General features: G+C 30.9%; 1 protein-coding gene across 6 annotated transcripts in view; it reads right to left on the reverse strand.

Moving 5' to 3' along the window:
- Nucleotides 1-17,378, reverse strand: part of LOC143048138 (circularly permutated Ras protein 1-like) — a 42,945-nt gene extending 25,567 nt beyond the window's left edge. For 4 of the 6 annotated variants that reach the window (XM_076221636.1, XM_076221635.1, XM_076221633.1 and 1 more), the window contains exons 1-8: nucleotides 17,290-17,378; nucleotides 15,629-15,742; nucleotides 15,137-15,168; nucleotides 9,485-9,541; nucleotides 8,420-8,604; nucleotides 5,360-5,635; nucleotides 1,840-2,022; nucleotides 667-821 (exon numbers count right to left, since the gene is read on the reverse strand). In XM_076221636.1, coding sequence (XP_076077751.1) covers nucleotides 667-821; nucleotides 1,840-2,022; nucleotides 5,360-5,635; nucleotides 8,420-8,604; nucleotides 9,485-9,541; nucleotides 15,137-15,168; nucleotides 15,629-15,723 — 983 coding nt within the window. In that variant the 5' untranslated portion in view covers nucleotides 15,724-15,742; nucleotides 17,290-17,378. Of the gene's footprint in view, nucleotides 1-666; nucleotides 822-1,839; nucleotides 2,023-5,359; nucleotides 5,636-8,419; nucleotides 8,605-9,484; nucleotides 9,542-14,413; nucleotides 14,502-15,136; nucleotides 15,169-15,628; nucleotides 15,743-17,289 lie in introns of those variants that run through there. The other 2 variants (XM_076221632.1, XM_076221634.1) reach the window with 2 other exon arrangements.
- Between the last annotated feature and the right edge of the window lie 1,729 nt (nucleotides 17,379-19,107).

Here is a 19,107-nt window from a genome sequence, read left to right on the forward strand (position 1 = left end):
TGTGCGTAATGTGAGTAATCTTTAAGGTTTTTAAATCTTATAATTACATTAATTTGTTGTTCAGCTAAATACTTTTAACATCAGAAATTATTTTTAATGAAAAATTAGTTAAACCGACGATACTTCACCTTCAATTCATCATGCCAAAATTGGAAAATGCCAATTTTGTCCGGTATGGAACCAGTCGACGATTGACAAAGGGAAGTAATTTGCTTAAAAAAGTGTGTAATAACAGAATCAAATTGGTAGTTGGCAAATGGAGTATTTATCCAATTTGTATTGTGATAGAATGTCAGTGAAATTCTTTAAAGACTAATTTTTAAAATGCATTGACCAAAGAATGAAACCAAAAAAGTTCTTCATATGCACAAGGTTAAGGCTTATATGACCTTATAAACCTTCAAAATATATGCATCCAATTCTAAAATATAATTTCAATGTTTTACCAGGAAATGACAAATATTTTTTTTTTTTTTTTTAATTTTTGCCATTTCTATACATATTTGTAATGTTGTCATGGAGAGCATTGTAATTACGGATTACAAATAAAGATCATGTGATTGTTGTCTACCAATAAATATCAATAGATGAATCCTTATGCAACATCAATGTAATGTTATTATATGGACATAAAATCTACAGCAGTATAAATAGTAATTTTCTTACCTCCAAACTTCTTTTCCAAGCTGTTTCCTGGTGTCTTTAATGGCTGCTGGAATTTTTAAGTCTTTACCAATCTTGAGGAGTTGATCTTGATTGTTGAGTTGAGTTTTTCCTCTAACTCTTATCTGCCTTTGACTTCCATCTCCAACAACAATAACCTAGGAAAATCATTATCTGTGTTATATTTTCAAATCATAAAAAGCTTAAAGGGGCACTAGCTACGAGATATAAAAAAATCTAAAGTTTGATTTTTTTCTATTCAATCAATAATGAAAGTGATATAGTGAAATAACAATTCGCTTTTTGCAGCCAAAAAGGTTCAATTTTGTCAAATTACGCTAAGAAACATTGATTATTAGTAATTCACTTGCAAGTGGATGAGTCGACCTCTTTAAATCCGTATTCATGTGAACTTCAATTTAACCCCTAGCTAGAGATTGACAACGCATGCATTGTACGTGTACTGGTTATTTAAAGAAAAAGAATGTCAACAATGAAAGTGAAACTACAGTAAATCATTTGATTACTAATTCGATGCACATAAAATCATTCTTATACGGTTAAAACAATGAGAAACATCTATTTTTAATCTATAAAATAAAATCAAACAGACCTATAATAATCCAATTGCACGTGTTGGTTTAATCTATTCATATCTTTATTTATGTTTACATCGCTTATATGGTCATCTGAGGTCAAAATCGATAGGTAATTAGATGGCGTCTGGACTTAAATACACACGAAACGAACCTATATATTATCTATCCCATGCTCTGTAAACTGATTATTTTAGACTTTTGATAGTTTGGATAAATGTTTTACATTGCTATAAATCAAATATGAGAATTTGAGTCAAATCGGTGACCATGAATTTGACAGCTAGTGCCCCTTTAAAATAAAAAAAAGTTGTGTGTGTGAAATAATGAATTAGGAATGAACAATTCCAAAAATATTTTTAAACTTATGTCATTACTTATATCCCTAATTTTTATACAATCAAAATATCTTATTTGATATAAGATTTGTAGTATAGTACATTTGTACTATAACAGGAGTTGTGGACACAATTTCTAACCCATTTGTTGATATGGAAAAAAAAGTATACAAATGTAAGCAATTAGGCACAGTAAATCTCAGTAAACCCTGAAAATTACAAATCAATTCAGATCCAATTACCTCACTACTAAAGGCTATCAATGCAACTCTCCTGTTTGGATGTTCCTTTATCATTTCTTCTAACTGGTGGTCTACAGCTGCCTGTGCTGCTTGTAAACGGGAGACCTGAGTAACATCTCGGCATACATCATATCTACCAGTATTTCGCCAGCTTTTTTTTATCCAGTCAAGTCTGCCAGGAACCTGAATATAAGATATAAAATATGAAATGGTTGCTCTGATTTCTAAATGATGATGGGTAATATATCTCTGTTATATTTTGATAAATGCTGTCAGGAATGTATCTCCAGCTTCATACAACACAAGTTCATTAAATTATTGATACTATGCCTACTGTTGATTCATTATTATTCTTGTGCAGATACCAATTTTCATGCATAACCACAAATTTTAATATTCAAGGAAGTGCACATTTTAAAAGGCTTGTATGCAGACCTTTACTTAACCTTTAAATCAAATATCCACTAAAAACGTTTTTCCCCTTATATGATACCCACGGAAACATACAAATTTATAGTGTATGAAGATTCTTTTGTTCTGTCATATCTAGTTGTCAAGAAAGCTGATGTATCCATCAGAAAAAATAAACATTTGCAATAATGACTATATCTATATAACAGTATCAAATTATTTAGGATAGTAAAATTTTGGACCTCGCCTTGAAGTCATAAAACTTTAGAGTCAGTTTTTTCTACTCGTACTCCAAAATCAACCAATCAAAATGTTGGATTTCATGTTAAGAGCATGATTTTTGAGCTCTGAGCACTGAGCCAAGTTTTATGTACTCATACTCCGAAATCAACCAATCAAAATGTTGGATTTCATGTTCCAAGCATGATTTTTTAGCTCTGAGCACTGAGCCAAGTTTTACATACTCATACTCCAAAATCAACCAATCAAAATGTTGGATTTCATGTTTCAAGCATGATTTTTGTGCTCCCAGCACTGAGCAAAGTTTTATGAATTCAACCCCAGTAGTAACTCACAGATAGTTTTTTGTAAACATGGGCATAGCTGATGCAAGAATTTTATAAACCATTAAAACATTACTTTTTCTAATATAATCAAAGTAAAGTAGGTTTGTTTTTATCCTACATTTCTCTTTTTATGTGATTCTTTAGGATATGACTATATATTCAAATATCTAATCAATATATACATGTACAAGCATTTCAGAATAATTTAGAAGAAAGCGTCTTGGATTGACAGACAGAAAGACAGTGACAGGGTTCCACATGAACACTAAACTGATTGCCCAGGACAATTGAAAATCATTCTCAGGCAAGTAACAGCTGCAATGAACTTGTTTTAGGAGCAAGTTAAAACCAGATGCTCCGCAGGGCATAGCTTTATACGACCGCAGAGGTTGAACCCTGAACGGTTGGGGCAAGTATGGACACAACATTCAAGCTGGATTCAGCTCTAAATTTGGATTGTGATTAAATAGTTGACACAGCATAGGTTTCTGACACAGAATGAATGTGTTCTAATGAACTTAAAATTTTTGTTTTCTCTTAGAGCAATTCACTATGCTGTTGAATATTAATCCTCTCAAAAAAATGTTTGAAGAAATTTTCTTTTTTATTTATGAAATTTCAAATGAGAAAAATTGAACCCAATTTTTTTAATCACATCCCCCTTTCCCTTATTCCAAAACTAATCTCAATTAAAATTTCTAATGGAGTTTGCAACAATAACTACTCATTTAAATACATCATAAAATATTAAGATGTAAAAAAACTGCTTGTTATCACTGAATGGTAAAGATTATTTTAATTTATCAGTTGGTAGTAAAAAGTGAATATACATTGTATATTGTATATAACAAAGATTTAAGTTGATTCTGGACAAAGAAAGATAACTCCAATTAAAAAAAAATCTTGCTATTGCACAATATTTTGCAATTAGATATTTCTTGCTTACTATTCTGGACAAAGAAAGATAACTCTAATCAAAAAAAACTTTGCTATTTCACAATATTGTGCAATTAGATATTTCTTGCCATTGCGCAATACTGTGCAATTGAAAAGACTTGCTATTGCACAATACTTAATATAATAATTTTAGATCCTGATTTGGACCAACTTGAAAACTGGGCCCATAATAAAAAATCTAAGTACATTTTTGGATTCAGCATATCAAAGAACCCCAAGATTTCAATTTTTGTTAAAATCAGACTAAGTTTAATTTTGGACCCTTTGGACTTTAGTGTAGACCAATTTGAAAACAGGACCAAAAATGAAGAATCTACATACACAGTTAGATTTGGTATATCAAAGAACCCCATTTATTCAATTTTTGATGAAATCAAACAAAGTTTAATTTTGGACCCCGATTTGGACCAACTTGAAAACTGGGCCAATAATCAAGAATCTAAGTACATTTTTAGATTCAGCATATCAAAGAACCTAACTGATTCATTTTTTGTCAAAATCAAACTAAGTTTAATTTTGGACCCTTTGGACCTTAATGTAGACCAATTTGAAAACGGGACCAAAAGTTAAGAATCTACATACACAGTCATAGACAGTTAGATTCGGCATATCAAAGAACTCCAATTATTCAATTTTGATGAAATCAAACAAAGTTTAATTTTGGACCCTTTGGGCCCCTTATTCTGTTGGGACCAAAACTCCCAAAATCAATACCAACCTTCCTTTTATGGTCATAAACCTTGTGTTTAAATTTCATAGATTTCTATTTACTTATACTAACGTTATGGTGCGAAAACCAAGAAAAATGCTTATTTGGGTCCCTTTTTGGCCCCTAATTCCTAAACTGTTGGGACCTAAACTCCCAAAATCAATACCAACCTTCCTTTTGTAGTCATTAACATTGTGTTTAAATTTCATTGATTTTTTTTTACTTAAACTAAAGTTATTGTGCGAAAACCAAGAATAATGCTTATTTGGGCCCTTTTTTGGCCCCTAATTCCTAAACTGTTGAAACCAAAACTCCCAAAATCAATCCCAACCGTTCTTTTGTGGTCATAAACCTTGTGTCAAAATTTCATAGATTTCTATTAACTTAAACTAAAGTTATAGTGCGAAAACCAAGAAAATGCTTATTTGGGCCCTTTTTGGCCCCTAATTCCTAAAATGTTGGGACCAAAACTCCCAAAATCAATACCAACCTTCCCTTTGTGGTCATAAACCTTGTGTTAAAATTTCATAGATTTCCATTCATTTTTACTAAAGTTAGAGTGCGAAAACTAAAAGTATTCGGACGACGACGACGACGACGACGCCGACGACAACGTGATAGCAATATACGACGAAAAATTTTTCAAATTTTGCGGTCGTATAAAAAAATAAAAAAGTAAAAAACTTGGAAAATTAGCTTATCTAGTCTCAATTTTTCTCTTTTCATCAATAAATCGTCATATTGAGCAATCCTGAATTTATATACAATACACTAAAGATTGTACAAACTACACCTCAGAAAAAACATACATACTAGGAGATATGTCAATATAGAGGATGACAAGAGACTCATTTCTCCTGGTATCCTGTACACTCACCTCAGTAGTAACACACATACTCCCAGAAATGTCAATATAGAGGATGACAAGAGACTCATTTCTCCTGGTATCCTGTACACTCACCTCAGTAGTAACACACATACTGCCAGATATGTCAATACAGAAGATAACAAGAGACTTGTCTGTTCCTGATGGTCCAGCTGAGGTTGTGGATAAAGCAGGTTCTAACATAAAGGTTACATCTTCCTCCTTGGGTATTTCCTCGTCCATGACATTGATTTCATTTAATGCTCCACAGAATTGACAGGTCCATAACTAAAATTCATAAATTCTATCTTTATGTACAAGCTTTATTTTCCAAAGAATACATTTTTGTTTCTGACAGACAACACATTCATACAAGAATTTAAGATGAGTTATATGCAAAAAAAATTATTCATAGATTTATTATGTTTTTAAAAAAAATAACTGTTGCTGGTACTAGTCTGCTATCTCATGTCTTTTTGTGTGGGTGAGTTACAACCAGATTCTCTGCAGGGCCCAGCTTGATAGGAACACTGAGGTCGAACCCTGAACAGTTGGGGCAAGTATAGACACAACATTCAAGCTTGATACAGCTCTAAATTTGAATTGTGATTAAATAGTTGACACACAATAGATTTCTGACACAGAATGAATGTGGTCTAAAAACTTAAAAAAATTAATGTGGACATTTACCTATTATGGTCCAATATCCAAAATCTAAATACATGGTTAGATTCAGCATATCAAAGAACCCCATTTATTCATTTTTTGTTAAAATCAAACAAAGTTTAATTTTGGACCAACTTGAAAACTGGGCCATAATCAAATAAGATTGACTTTTTTGTTTAAATCAAACTAACTTTAATTTTGGACCCTTTGGAACTAAATGTAGACCAATTTGAAAACCGGACCAAAAATTAAGAATCTACATACACAGTTAGATTCGGCATATCAAAGAACCCCAATTATTCAATTTTTTATGAATTCAAACAAAGTTTAATTTTGGACCCTTTGGACCCCTTATTTCTAAACTGTTGGGACCAAAACTCCCAAAATCAATCCCAACCTTCCTTTTATGGTCATAAACCTTGTGTTTAAATTTCATAGATTTCTGTTTACTTATACTAAAGTTATTGTGCGAAAACCAAGAAAAATGCTTATTTGGGCCCCTTTTTGGCCCCTAATTCCTAAACTGTTGGAACCTCAACTCCCAAAATCAATCCCAACCTTCCTTGTGTGGTCTTAAACCTTGTGTTTAAATTTCATTGATTTCTATTTACTTATACTAAAGTTATTGTGCGAAAACCAAGAATAATGCTTTTTTGGGCCCTTTTTGGCCCCTAATTCCTAAACTGTTGGGACCAAAACTTCCAAAATCAATCCCAACCTTCCTTTAGTGGTCATAAACCTTGTGTCAAAATTTCATAGATTTCTATTTTCTTAACTAAAGTTATAGTGCGAAAACCAAAAAAATGCTTATTTGGGCCCTTTTTGGCCCTTATTCCTAAACTGTTTAGACCAAAACTCCCAAAATCAATCCCAACCTTCCTTTTACGGTCATAAACCTTGTGTTAAAATTTCATTGATTTCTATTTACTTATACTAAAGTTATAGTGCGAAAACCAAATGTCTTCGGACAACGACGCCAACGTGATACCAATATATAAATCAAAGTACTGAAGTACTGAACATCGGATGACCGCAGGTTCTTGTGGATGGTCAAAAGCACATGTCACAGAAACAGATCACATCTCTATACCTGAAAGTGGAGTTAATTTACAGAGATTTTTTTTTCTGATACAAGTTCGTGCTTGAATGATGAATAAATGACAGGAAATTCAACCTCACCCTAATAACTATTATATTGTAGTGCAAGAAATCAGTATTCCTTGAACTATTATACTTTTATATAATAATAGTCGTAGAGAATACACTGGTTTGTTGTTATATATATTATTAATATTACGATTGCATGTATATATAATTTTCATCTATTTGTATATGATCATTCTATTCTACTATTATTATAGTGCAGTGCAAGTGCATGGTGGACACTCTTCTGTAAAAAAAAATCAAAGCCTTAAAGGCTGTAAAAGCAATTGCTGCCATGTTAATGTTTTGGGGACTTTTATTTTTCATCTACATATATAAGAATTAAACCTGACAGGACATGGTTGTCTAGTGAAAAGGAAGAAGGTTTTGACTTTATATCAATAAAAGACTTATATTTCACAAGGAGACAAGTTTACCAGGCTAAAGTTGGGGATAATTATAGATTATCCCCTGGTAGTGTTTGTAACTGGGCAATAATTACTTTTATTGATTTAATTTTAACAATTTTCATAATTAATTTAAATTAACCATTCAGTTAAAACAATTCACCTTTCGAGACGCTAATGTTGAAAAATGGGACAGAAACAAAATATCTTACAAGACATAAACATGTAAAAAATAAATATTTATTTCAGCTTACTAAAAATATTTTCATAGTGTTACTTTGACATCATTTCTTAAAACTAAGTCCCACAAATAATTGTTCATTTGATATGTGTCATCCTCATGCGATTCGAGAATTTTTCATGTCGCTAAATAGTCTTCTTGTCGCTGAATTTATTCTTCTTGTCCGTTCTTAACACTTCTTGTCGCTAAAATTCTTCTTGTCGTTATTAGTGAGACCGCTATTTTTAGATTACAGGTAGTCATATACACGTATAACCTGTGTAGTGATTTTTATTTTACGATAAATTTATGAATGAACGATAATTTTATGAATGAACAAGAGCACCTGACCTCTTTCTTAAACACCAATTAAACATATAAAACCGTATTTATTAAGATATAATTCAGTCAAATTTTCACCACTAATTATCAACAACTGAAATGATAGATTCCATATTTTGTTGAAACATCGTACAACCGGAGAACAGAAATCGCAGGTATAAAAATGTACTTTTTTCACTGGTGTTGAAAACCCAAAACTAATTTGACTAATTTATGCATGACGGAAATTTAAGCTATAACAATACATCGGAGTGACCTCAAGGTCATCCTCTGTAAAAATGAATTTTAGCTTACCTGTTGCTGTTCTGCCTTTGACACTTTACTGATATGTGACAGAATGGCTTTACAATCCTTGCAGTATACAGGATCTCCTGTAAACATGTGACTAGGAGATACCAGCTTAGAGAAATTAATACAGACCACATTGGTATCAGCTCTTTTCTCTTTTTTTCCTGATACAGTTGGATCTGGTGCATTGTCTGAAAATATTTTAAGAAAATTACTTTTGAATGCTTCTTCATATCAAATAATAGGACAATCACAACAACATTTTACCTTCTTATAGTTCACTTTCCTTTCTTTACTTACTTTTTATCTTTAAATCTGTCTTTTTTTCTTAATATAGATATAATCATTCTGTAAGTGTTTCACAAATCATTGATTGTGGTATATTTTGGGTATGATATCTGTTTATTTATTTTAAAAGGGCATACGATACAGTTTTGATCCCCTATTCAAACTTTGCTGACAATTTGCATATAGGCTATTTATTGCCTGATTAAATCAATTATGTAAAAAAAAATATACCTTCATGTGCTACTTTTTGAGTAAAATGAGGTCCAAATTTTATATATTTGCTCAAAATTTGGATTTGTGGATTTAATTATTTATAAATTCTGTTTTATATAAATGTCTTTTAAATTTGTGGAATTTACTTCTCAAATAACTCATATTTATCAAATGTTCACAAATGTATGAAAAAAATGTCTTTGTTTGCTGTATATTTATCAAATTTACCAAAAAAATGCACTATTTACGTTTTCATGAAAATTGGCACACATAATCTTCGAACTTTATCAAACCAAATGGCATTTTAAAACAGAGGGGTACATGAACTCGTTTTCAAGATAGATAAGTTTGAGGGATAAAAATCAGTGGAAAACTGAATCTTTTCCTGATAAGTCATAGTTTGACGTCGCGAAAATAACAATTTACATTAGTAACGTCATTACCTTCCCTGTAACTGTATCCTATGCCCTTAAAGTTATATACAAGCATACAAGGTACTATATTGTAGAAAATTTTGTTTGAAAAATAATACTTTTTGGTATATCAAATTATATTCTAATTTACACTTACATATATCCTTTGATGAAACATTTCTCCAAGTGTGTTTCTTTCTTCTAACATGTGAATCTACAAAATAATAAGGATAAGGTAATATGACTTATAATGCACCTTAAAATGAATAGAAAGGTCAGTGAATAATGATAGAACCACAATAAACCAACATTGAGCATTTAACAAGTGTACATTTACAGTAACTACATAGTTCTAAAGATTGTATCTGACACAGTCATGAGAAATCATATAACAAGGGTACCATATTGCAAAACAACATGAATTCTAATGTACAAAAAAATCATCAATGAAATCAAAATGAGAAAGTACAGCAACAACTCAATGAAGAAACATGATGAAACCAGGTGCTCCGCAGGGCGCAGCTTTATACGACCGCAGAGGTCGAACCCTGAACAGTTGGGGCAAGTATGGACAAAACATTCAAGCGTGATACAGCTCTGAATTTGGATTGTGATCAAATTTTTGACATTACATGGTTTTTTTTTACACAAAACAAATGTCAAGATTTTACAAATCAATTAAAGATTTCTTCTTCAAACTTTTTAAATCTAAAATTAAATAGTTGACACAGCATAGGTTTCTGACACAGAATGAATGTGGTCTAATGAACTTTTTTTTTTTTGCCTTTTGAGCAATTCACTATGCTGTTGAATATTAATCCTCTCAAAAAAATGTTTGAAGAAATTTTCTTTTTATTTATGAAATCTGAAGTGAGAAAAATTTAACCCCCCCCTTTTTTTCACATCCCTGTTTCCCTTTTTCCAAAACTGATATCAATTCAAATTTCTAATGAAGTTTGCAACAATAACTACTCTTTTAAATACATCATAAAATATTAAAATGTAAAATAAAGTGCTTGTTATCACTGAATGGTAAAGATTGGTTGGTAGTAAAAGTGAATATACATTGTTTATTGTATAAAACAATAAAAAAAACTTCCATCAGCAACATTTTATATTGGCAAATTTCCAATGAAGTTATTTACATAAAGTTATTGGCAAATAAAAATAGAAAATGACATCATAGTCATGTCTGGCAAATTTCCAACATATATTATCAACTACTATTCTATACAAAGAAAGATAACTCCAATTGAAAATTAATTGCTATTGCACAATATTGTGCAATTAGATATTTCTTGCTATTGTGCAATACTGTGCAATTGAAAATTTCTTGCTATTGCACAATACTTGATATGGAATCCTGATTTGGACCAACTTGAAAACTGGGCCCATAATCAAAAATCAAAGTACATATTTAGATAAAGCATATCAAATAAGCCCAAGAATTTAATTTTTGTTAAAATCAAACTTAGTTTAATTTTGGACGCTTTGGACCTTAATGTAGACCAATTTGAAAACTGGACCAAAAATTAAGAATCTACATACACAGTTAGATTTGGCATATCAAAGAACCCATTTATTCAATTTTTGATGAAATCAAACAAAGTTTAATTTTGGACCCCCATTTGGACCAACTTGAAAACTAGGCCAATAATTAAAAATCTAAGTACATTTTTAAATTCAGCATATCAAAGAACCCCAAGGATTCAATTTTTGTTAAAATCAAACTAAGTTTAATTTTGGACCCTTTGGACCTTAATGTAGACCAATTTGAAAACAGAACCAAAAATTAAGAATCTACATACATAGTTAGATTCGGCATATCAAAGAACCCCAATTATTCAATTTTTGATGAAATCACACAAAGTTCAATTTTGGACCCTTTGGGCCCCTTATTCCTAAGCTGTTAGGACCAAAACTCCCAAAATCAAACCCAACCTTCCTTTTATGGTCATAAACCTTGTGTTTAAATTTCATAGATTTCTATTTACTTATACTAAAGTTATGGTGCAAAAACCAAGAAAATGCTTATTTGGGCCCTTTTTGGCCCCTAATTCCTAAAATGTTGGGACCAAAACTCCCAAAATCAATCCCAACCTTGCTTTTGTGGTCATAAACCTTGTGTTAAAATTTCATTGATTTCTATTCACTTTTACTAAAGTTAGAGTGCGAAAACTAAAAGTATTCGGACGACGACGACGCAGACGACGACGCCAACGTGATAGCAATATACGACCAAAAAATTAAAATTTTTGCGGTCGTATAAAAAGTAAGCTTTTAAAATCATCCACTTTCTCCTTGAGTTTAAAAAAGCATTGTAAAATATGATACCCATGTATGTAAAGAATATCTAATAGTAAACAATCAACAAGTTTTGGGATACTGCAATGATGACAATATTCTATAGGGATCAGTTTAGAACTTAGATAAACAAGCAATATATTTTGATTTCACCAAGCTATATTTCAGCTACTTCTTGATTTTGACAATTTTCTAACAAATTCAAGACAAGAAGAAACATGACTAAACCAGGTGCTCCGCAGGGCGCAGCTTTATACGACCGCAGAGGTCGAACCCTGAACAGTTGGGGCAGGTATGGACAAAACATTCAAGCGTGATACAGTTCTGAATTTGGATTGTGATCAAATTTTTGACATTACATGGGTTTTTTTTACACAAAACAAATGTCAAGATTTTACAAATCAATTAAAGATTTCTTCTTCAAACTTTTTAAATCTAAAATTAAATAGTTGACACAGCATAGGTTTCTGACACAGAATGAATGTGGTCTAATGAACTTAAAAGTTTTTTTTTGCCTTTGAGCAATTCACTATGCTGTTGAATATTAATCCTCTCAAAAAAACGTTTGAAGAAATTTTCTTTTTATTTATGAAATCTGAAATGAGAAAAATTTAAACCCCCCCCCTTTTTTTCACATCCCCTTTTCCCTTTTTCCAAAACTGATATCAATTCAAATTTCTAATGGAGTTTGCAACAATAACTACTCTTTTAAATACATCATAAAATATTAAAATGTAAAATAAAGTGCTTGTTATCACTGAATGGTAAAGATTGATTGGTAGTAAAAGTGAATATACATTGTTTATTGTATAAAACAATAAAAAAAACTTCATCAGCAACATTTTATATTGGCAAATTTCCAATGAAGTTATTTACATAAAGTTATTGGCAAATAAAAATAGAAAATGACATCATAGTCATGTCTGGCAAATGTCCAACATACATTATCTAAAAACATTTTAGATAAGATAAGGAAAGAAAGCTTCATCAGCAACATTTTATATTGGCAAATTTCCAATGAAGTTATTTACATAAAGTTATTGGCAAATAAAAATAGAAAATGACATCATAGTCATGTCTGGCAAATTTCCAACATATATTATCAACTACTATTCTATACAAAGAAAGATAACTCCAATTGAAAATTAATTGCTATTGCACAATATTGTGCAATTAGATATTTCTTGCTATTGTGCAATACTGTGCAATTGAAAATTTCTTGCTATTGCACAATACTTGATATGGAATCCTGATTTGGACCAACTAGAAAACTGGGCCCATAATCAAAAATCAAAGTACATATTTAGATAAAGCATATCAAATAAGCCCAAGAATTTAATTTTTGTTAAAATCAAACTTAGTTTAATTTTGGACCCTTTGGACCTTAATATAGACCAATTTGAAAACTGGACCAAAAATTAAGAATCTACATACACAGTTAGATTTGGCATATCAAAGAACCCATTTATTCAATTTTTGATGAAATCAAACAAAGTTTAATTTTGGACCCCCATTTGGACCAACTTGAAAACTAGGCCAATAATTAAAAATCTAAGTACATTTTTAAATTCAGCATATCAAAGAACTCCAAGGATTCAATTTTTGTTAAAATCAAACTAAGTTTAATTTTGGACCCTTTGGACCTTAATGTAGACCAATTTGAAAACGGGACCAAAAATTAGGAATCTACATACATAGTTAGATTCGGCATATCAAAGAACCCCAATTATTCAAATTTTGATGAAATCACACAAAGTTCAATTTTGGACCCTTTGGGCCCCTTATTCCTAAACTGTTAGGACCAAAACTCCCAAAATCAAACCCAACCTTCCTTTTATGGTCATAAACCTTGTGTTTAAATTTCATAAATTTCTATTTACTTATACTAAAGTTATGGTGCAAAAACCAAAAATAATGCTTATTTGGGCCCCTTTTTGGCCCCTAATTCATAAACTGTTGTGACCTCAACTCCAAAAATCAATCCCAACCTTCCTTTTGTGGTCTAAACTTTGTGTTTAAATTTCATTGATTTCTATTTACTTATACTAAAGTTATTGTGCGAAAACCAAGAATAATGCTTATTTGGGCCCTTTTTTGGCCCTTAATTCCTAAACTGTTAGAACCAAAACTCCCAAAATCAATCCCAACCTTCCTTTTGTGGTCATAAACCTTGTGTCAAAATTTCATAGATTTCTATTCACTTAAACTAAAGTTATAGTGCGAAAACCAAGAAAATGCTTATTTGGGCCCTTTTTGGCCCCTAATTCCTAAAATGTTGGGACCAAAACTCCCAAAATCAATCCCAACCTTGCTTTTGTGGTCATAAACCTTGTGTTAAAATTTCATTGATTTCTATTCACTTTTACTAAAGTTAGAGTGCGAAAACTAAAAGTATTCGGACGACGACGACACAGACGACGACGCCAACGTGATAGCAATATACGACCAAAAAATTAAAATTTTTGCGGTCGTATAAAAACTAAAATATAAATACATTTTTGTAGCTATCAACACAGTCCAAAACAAAAGTAAATTGAAAAGTGCTTGGTTTCAATGTGTTTACATTGCCCTAAAGGTGGAGCAAGATATATATATATAGTTTTTAACAAATTGTCAAATAAAGATACAGGCATGAAATATTTGCCACTGGGCATTAGGCAATCAACAATTAATTATCATTTAGGTCTTCTGACTCTACACCTTTGGTTCTTTGTAAATCATAATGTTGTAATCAAATTCAGAAAATAGTGCATGCAGAAATAAATAAAGTGATGCAACTTACCTGTGTTTTACTTAAATTGAAATTTACAATCTCTTGACAGGGGAAGTAATTCAGCCATCTATCAAACAACTAAGATGCCCTATCATTACTTAACCATTCTTCCACATACTACATAATATCAATAGAACACACAATACAATTGAAGTATGGGTACAGTTCAATACAATGTAGTTTGGTTATTAAAATGAACATAAAAAGCAATTTTCACAATTTTTTTGATACATGCACAGATCAAGGATTGTTGAGTTTTTAAATATTACTTCATACCTTGATTTGTGCCATTCTATTTACAAGAGATCATAGAAATCTAAAGAAATATTAGTGATGAAATATCAAACTTGGTGAAAATATATAATGGCATTATGTGTCAATGAAGCTAAAATAAAAATGAAGGATTTTTTCAAAGTGTGCTGCAAAAATGATATGACATTCACAAATATATGTATACAATGTACTTTGAAACACATTTTATGACAATCAGGTAAACCTGAAACATATTCTATGATAGCATTAATATTTAGTATTATTATCAATTTATCATGGTAATGGATTTGTTAATTGAATTAATGTTTTACATTGTATATCTTTTTCATTCTTGTATACTGCTTACACAGTCATCATCATGCTCATGTACTTTCACAGAGCCTTTCTCTCTAAACAAAAATAAAGTGACCAGTTGCAACAAAACAAGCCATTTAATTCTAAGGTGATATAGATTCTTACCACAGTCTTCTTCTGAACTTGATCCCGAGTCACTATAAATAGATAAAAGTAAAAAGAACTGAACATAAATTAGTTATCTGATAGCTTAACTAAGATCATTATGGTAAAACAAATCCATTGTATATTTTTTTGTGAATGTATTTTTATCCAATGATAAAATCATAATATGCATAAACATATTTTCAGTAGTATATTTTACTAATAATTGGATTATTTTGATTTTTTGCAGTTAACATTCAGATACATGCAGTACTTCTAAGGTTTAGGTTTTCAGACAACAATTATTTTGTCAAACATTCACCTCTGGTGTATATTCACACTGGTAAGCACATGCTCAGGGGGAAATAATTCAGACAAAAGCCAAAGCAAATGACAAATGTTTCAATTAAAACCTATGTACATTATTTTACTTATCATAATAATTATTCAAAACAAAATCAATTCCTAAAAAAAACTAAATTCATAACATTACACTTTATTAAAATATGTTACCTCAGTTCCATCCCTTCATCAAATTCACCAGCAGAAAACACCTCATACTCTGGTTCATCATAAACATAAACATAAGACGATCCAAAATCCATCATGTTTATCTGTTTATTGATTCTGTAAAAATAATTACTGTTAATAGGGACATTTACTTTCAAATAAAGAAAAGAAGGCAAATTTCCTTTAAGACATGTACAATATCTTAAGACAGTAATTATAAGAATTTATACAAATAAATGAACAATATGTAATCATTTCAAAATAACATTATAATTTATAGATAATAATAAAATAAATAAAAACTCTGTTTGCTAAAATTACAAATTGATACCTTCTTCTCTCATTTTTTATAGATACAGTTAGAATGTAGGTCTTATGCCATCATTATCATAGATTAAATGCAAATTTTCTTCCTGAAGAGCTAAATCCAGCTTCATATGAAACGAGTGACTGGTGAAAAATAATGTTCATCCAATTCTTGAACCAATGCATGTATATAATAAACTAAGTCTTCTGTGCATGATTTTATCATTTTTTATGCATCCATATCGTATTATCGTGAAATTTGAATAACATTTCTCTCGGTCTGTTGTGATGTGAAAATATATTGGCAGCTTATTTATTGTTGTGTTTTTAAGCCGTAGTTTACTGATTGTCACCTTTATAGTAATTAAACCAATCAACAAAGAAGCTTGGATATTGAGCGCATGTATAACATATATATATTTATACAATATGATAATAGTTTATTTCAATGACAAATTCATGCATATTGCGACAGCCAGATTTTACGAGAAAGGTCACGTTGAGTTCACTGCCTACAGAAAATATATCGGCAAATTGTTTACTGGAAGCAAGCAATTAAAAAAAAAAGTAAATTTCATCTAAGTTTTGACAATATCAAAGAGATCCATGACAATGACACACAAGTAATTGGCTGGAAACTACAAAAATGCTAGTTTTTTGCCCCTTTTTTTATTATCTGTTTATAACATTACCCCCAAAATCAATCCCAACCTACTTTTTGAGGTATTGAACCTTCATGTAAAATTGCATAGAGATCCAATTTACTAAAACTAAAGTTATTGTCTGGAATGAAATGGGTCTTTGGACGACGATGACGAAGACAATGACATCATAGCATTATACAAACCCCAAAATTACGGTCGTATAAAAACACAACAATACTCAGTTTTGTGTTTACCTCAAACATATTCTGATCAATGCTTCATTAAGACTACATGCTGCAGTCACTGACGTCAACCCTTAGATACTATAGGTAAAACACAATGTCATTTCTCCCCAATATTCTCAATATCCCTAAGTGGTATTTGAAATTCTGCGAAATATAATGACATGACCCTAGCGGTCAAATAGTTTCACTGAGGTCCAATATATAGTTTGGTACTATTGAGCAGTCAAATACACCACTTGCAATTTGAAAAATAGTGAAAATATTGTTTACTTATTTTATACTGTATAGAAAAGATAATTGAGGTATAATATTAAAACACTATTTTACTATAAAACATCATATTTATCCTATTCTTTTAATTTATAGACAAAAGCATATTTTGTTTAGACTTTGTAGTTTATCTGTGAAAGAGATAAATGTTTTCTAAATCTAAGCATTGTAGAAATGCATTGCTGTTCCAATATCTTACGATGTGAGTGTGACTATAATCCCATCAACTATAACGTTCTTCAGACGTTTTCAGCTTTTTATAAACGTCATCTATTTTTAGAAACGAAAGTTATTTCACAACAGGAAGTAATCCAGCAACGAGTCCACCCGATGTTTACCGATTGGAAACAATCAATCTAACAAAACTTAGCTTTCAAAGAATCTTGTCTGACTTCATTATCAAGATTCACTGATTTTTACCTCCAGGCATAAGGGGACGACCATTTGATATTCTGGGGAGGGGGGGTTTGGGGCAGGAGGATTTGTTTTTGATCGGTTATTTATTTTTGTAAACTAAGAGGACAGATTATTCATTTTCTGCACTATTGAAGCAAGATTTTTCATTTTCATTAAAGCAAGGGACTGATTATTCATTTTCACAACTTATTACTATATTTATGATATTCAAAAACATACAATTTTTAAATGATTTGTTTATTATAAATAAGACATGTATAGTCAAGACATTAATATGTACCATTTTAATCAGAATTAATCATCATCCTATGCAGAAATGAATCTTTTATATTCCCAACTGCATATACATGTATTGCAATTCATAGTATTAAAGTTTGGTTGTAATTAAGGCCTCTTTTAAAAGTATTGGCAAACATATTTGCCGAGCGGAGCGAGGCAAATTTTTTAAAGGGTTTTGGAGCCACTGAAGGCTCAAGAAGCTATAGAACAAATGATGCAAAATCATGCTTTCTGAGTGTTCCGAAGACCCTTTCATAATTTGAAAATGCAAGTTTTGTATTAATAACTTTTTGACAATATTTTGGTCTCAAAGCAAAATGTATAAATTCAGTGTAAGACTTAAGTTTCTAGGGACAACATCAAAAGACCAATGTGCATGATAAAGTAATAAACAGCTGCGCCATGAGCGCATGATACGCCCGACGTCTTATGTGGAAGTCTTATGCAATAATCATAAATAGTTTCTGAGAAAGTTTTAAGCAATAACCATATATTGTTTTAGAGACACGGCGGGACATGTGAAACCCCCCACCCTGTTTTACAAAATACTCAATAACTCAAAAATAAAATTTTGAATAATCACCAAAAAGTATACAGATCTTTAGATTAATAGAACAAAGAAGTGTGTAAAGTTTTAAGCAACAATCATAAATCGTTTTTGAGATACGGCACATGTAAAAAAACCCTCCCCCTTTTTTACAAAATGCTAATAACTCAAAAATGAAATTTTGAATCATCACCAAAAAGTATACAGATCTTTAGATTAATATAACAAAGACATGTGTAAAGTTTTAAGCAATAATCATAAATAGTTTTTGAGATATGGCACGACATGTGAAAAAACCTCCCCCTTCTTTACAAAATACTCAATAACTCAAAAATGAAATTTTGAATCATCACCAAAAAGTATACAGATATTGAGATTAATATAACTAAGAAGTTTTTAAAGTTTTAAGTCATAATCAAGAATCGTTTTTGAGATACAGTGCGACATGTGAAAAAAAACACACCCTTGTTTTAGTTATAAAGTCCCGTAACTCAAAAAGTTTAAATCTTATTTTCACCAAAAAGTATACAGATCATTTGACCATCATAAGAAACAACTATATTAAGTTTCATGAAATTTGGATAAGTCGTCCTCAAGTTACGGTGCGACATGTTTACGCCGGACAGACGGATAGACGGACAGACAGACAGACAGACGGACGGACACCGGACATTTGTATACCATAATACGTCCCGTCAAAATTTTGACGGGCGTATAACAAAATTTTGACGGGCGTATAAAATTGGAATTCACATAGTAAAGTCTGTGGCTGCC

Source organism: Mytilus galloprovincialis, chromosome 10, assembly GCF_965363235.1.
Source record: "Mytilus galloprovincialis chromosome 10, xbMytGall1.hap1.1, whole genome shotgun sequence".
Classification (NCBI taxonomy): Eukaryota; Metazoa; Mollusca; class Bivalvia; order Mytilida; family Mytilidae; genus Mytilus; species Mytilus galloprovincialis.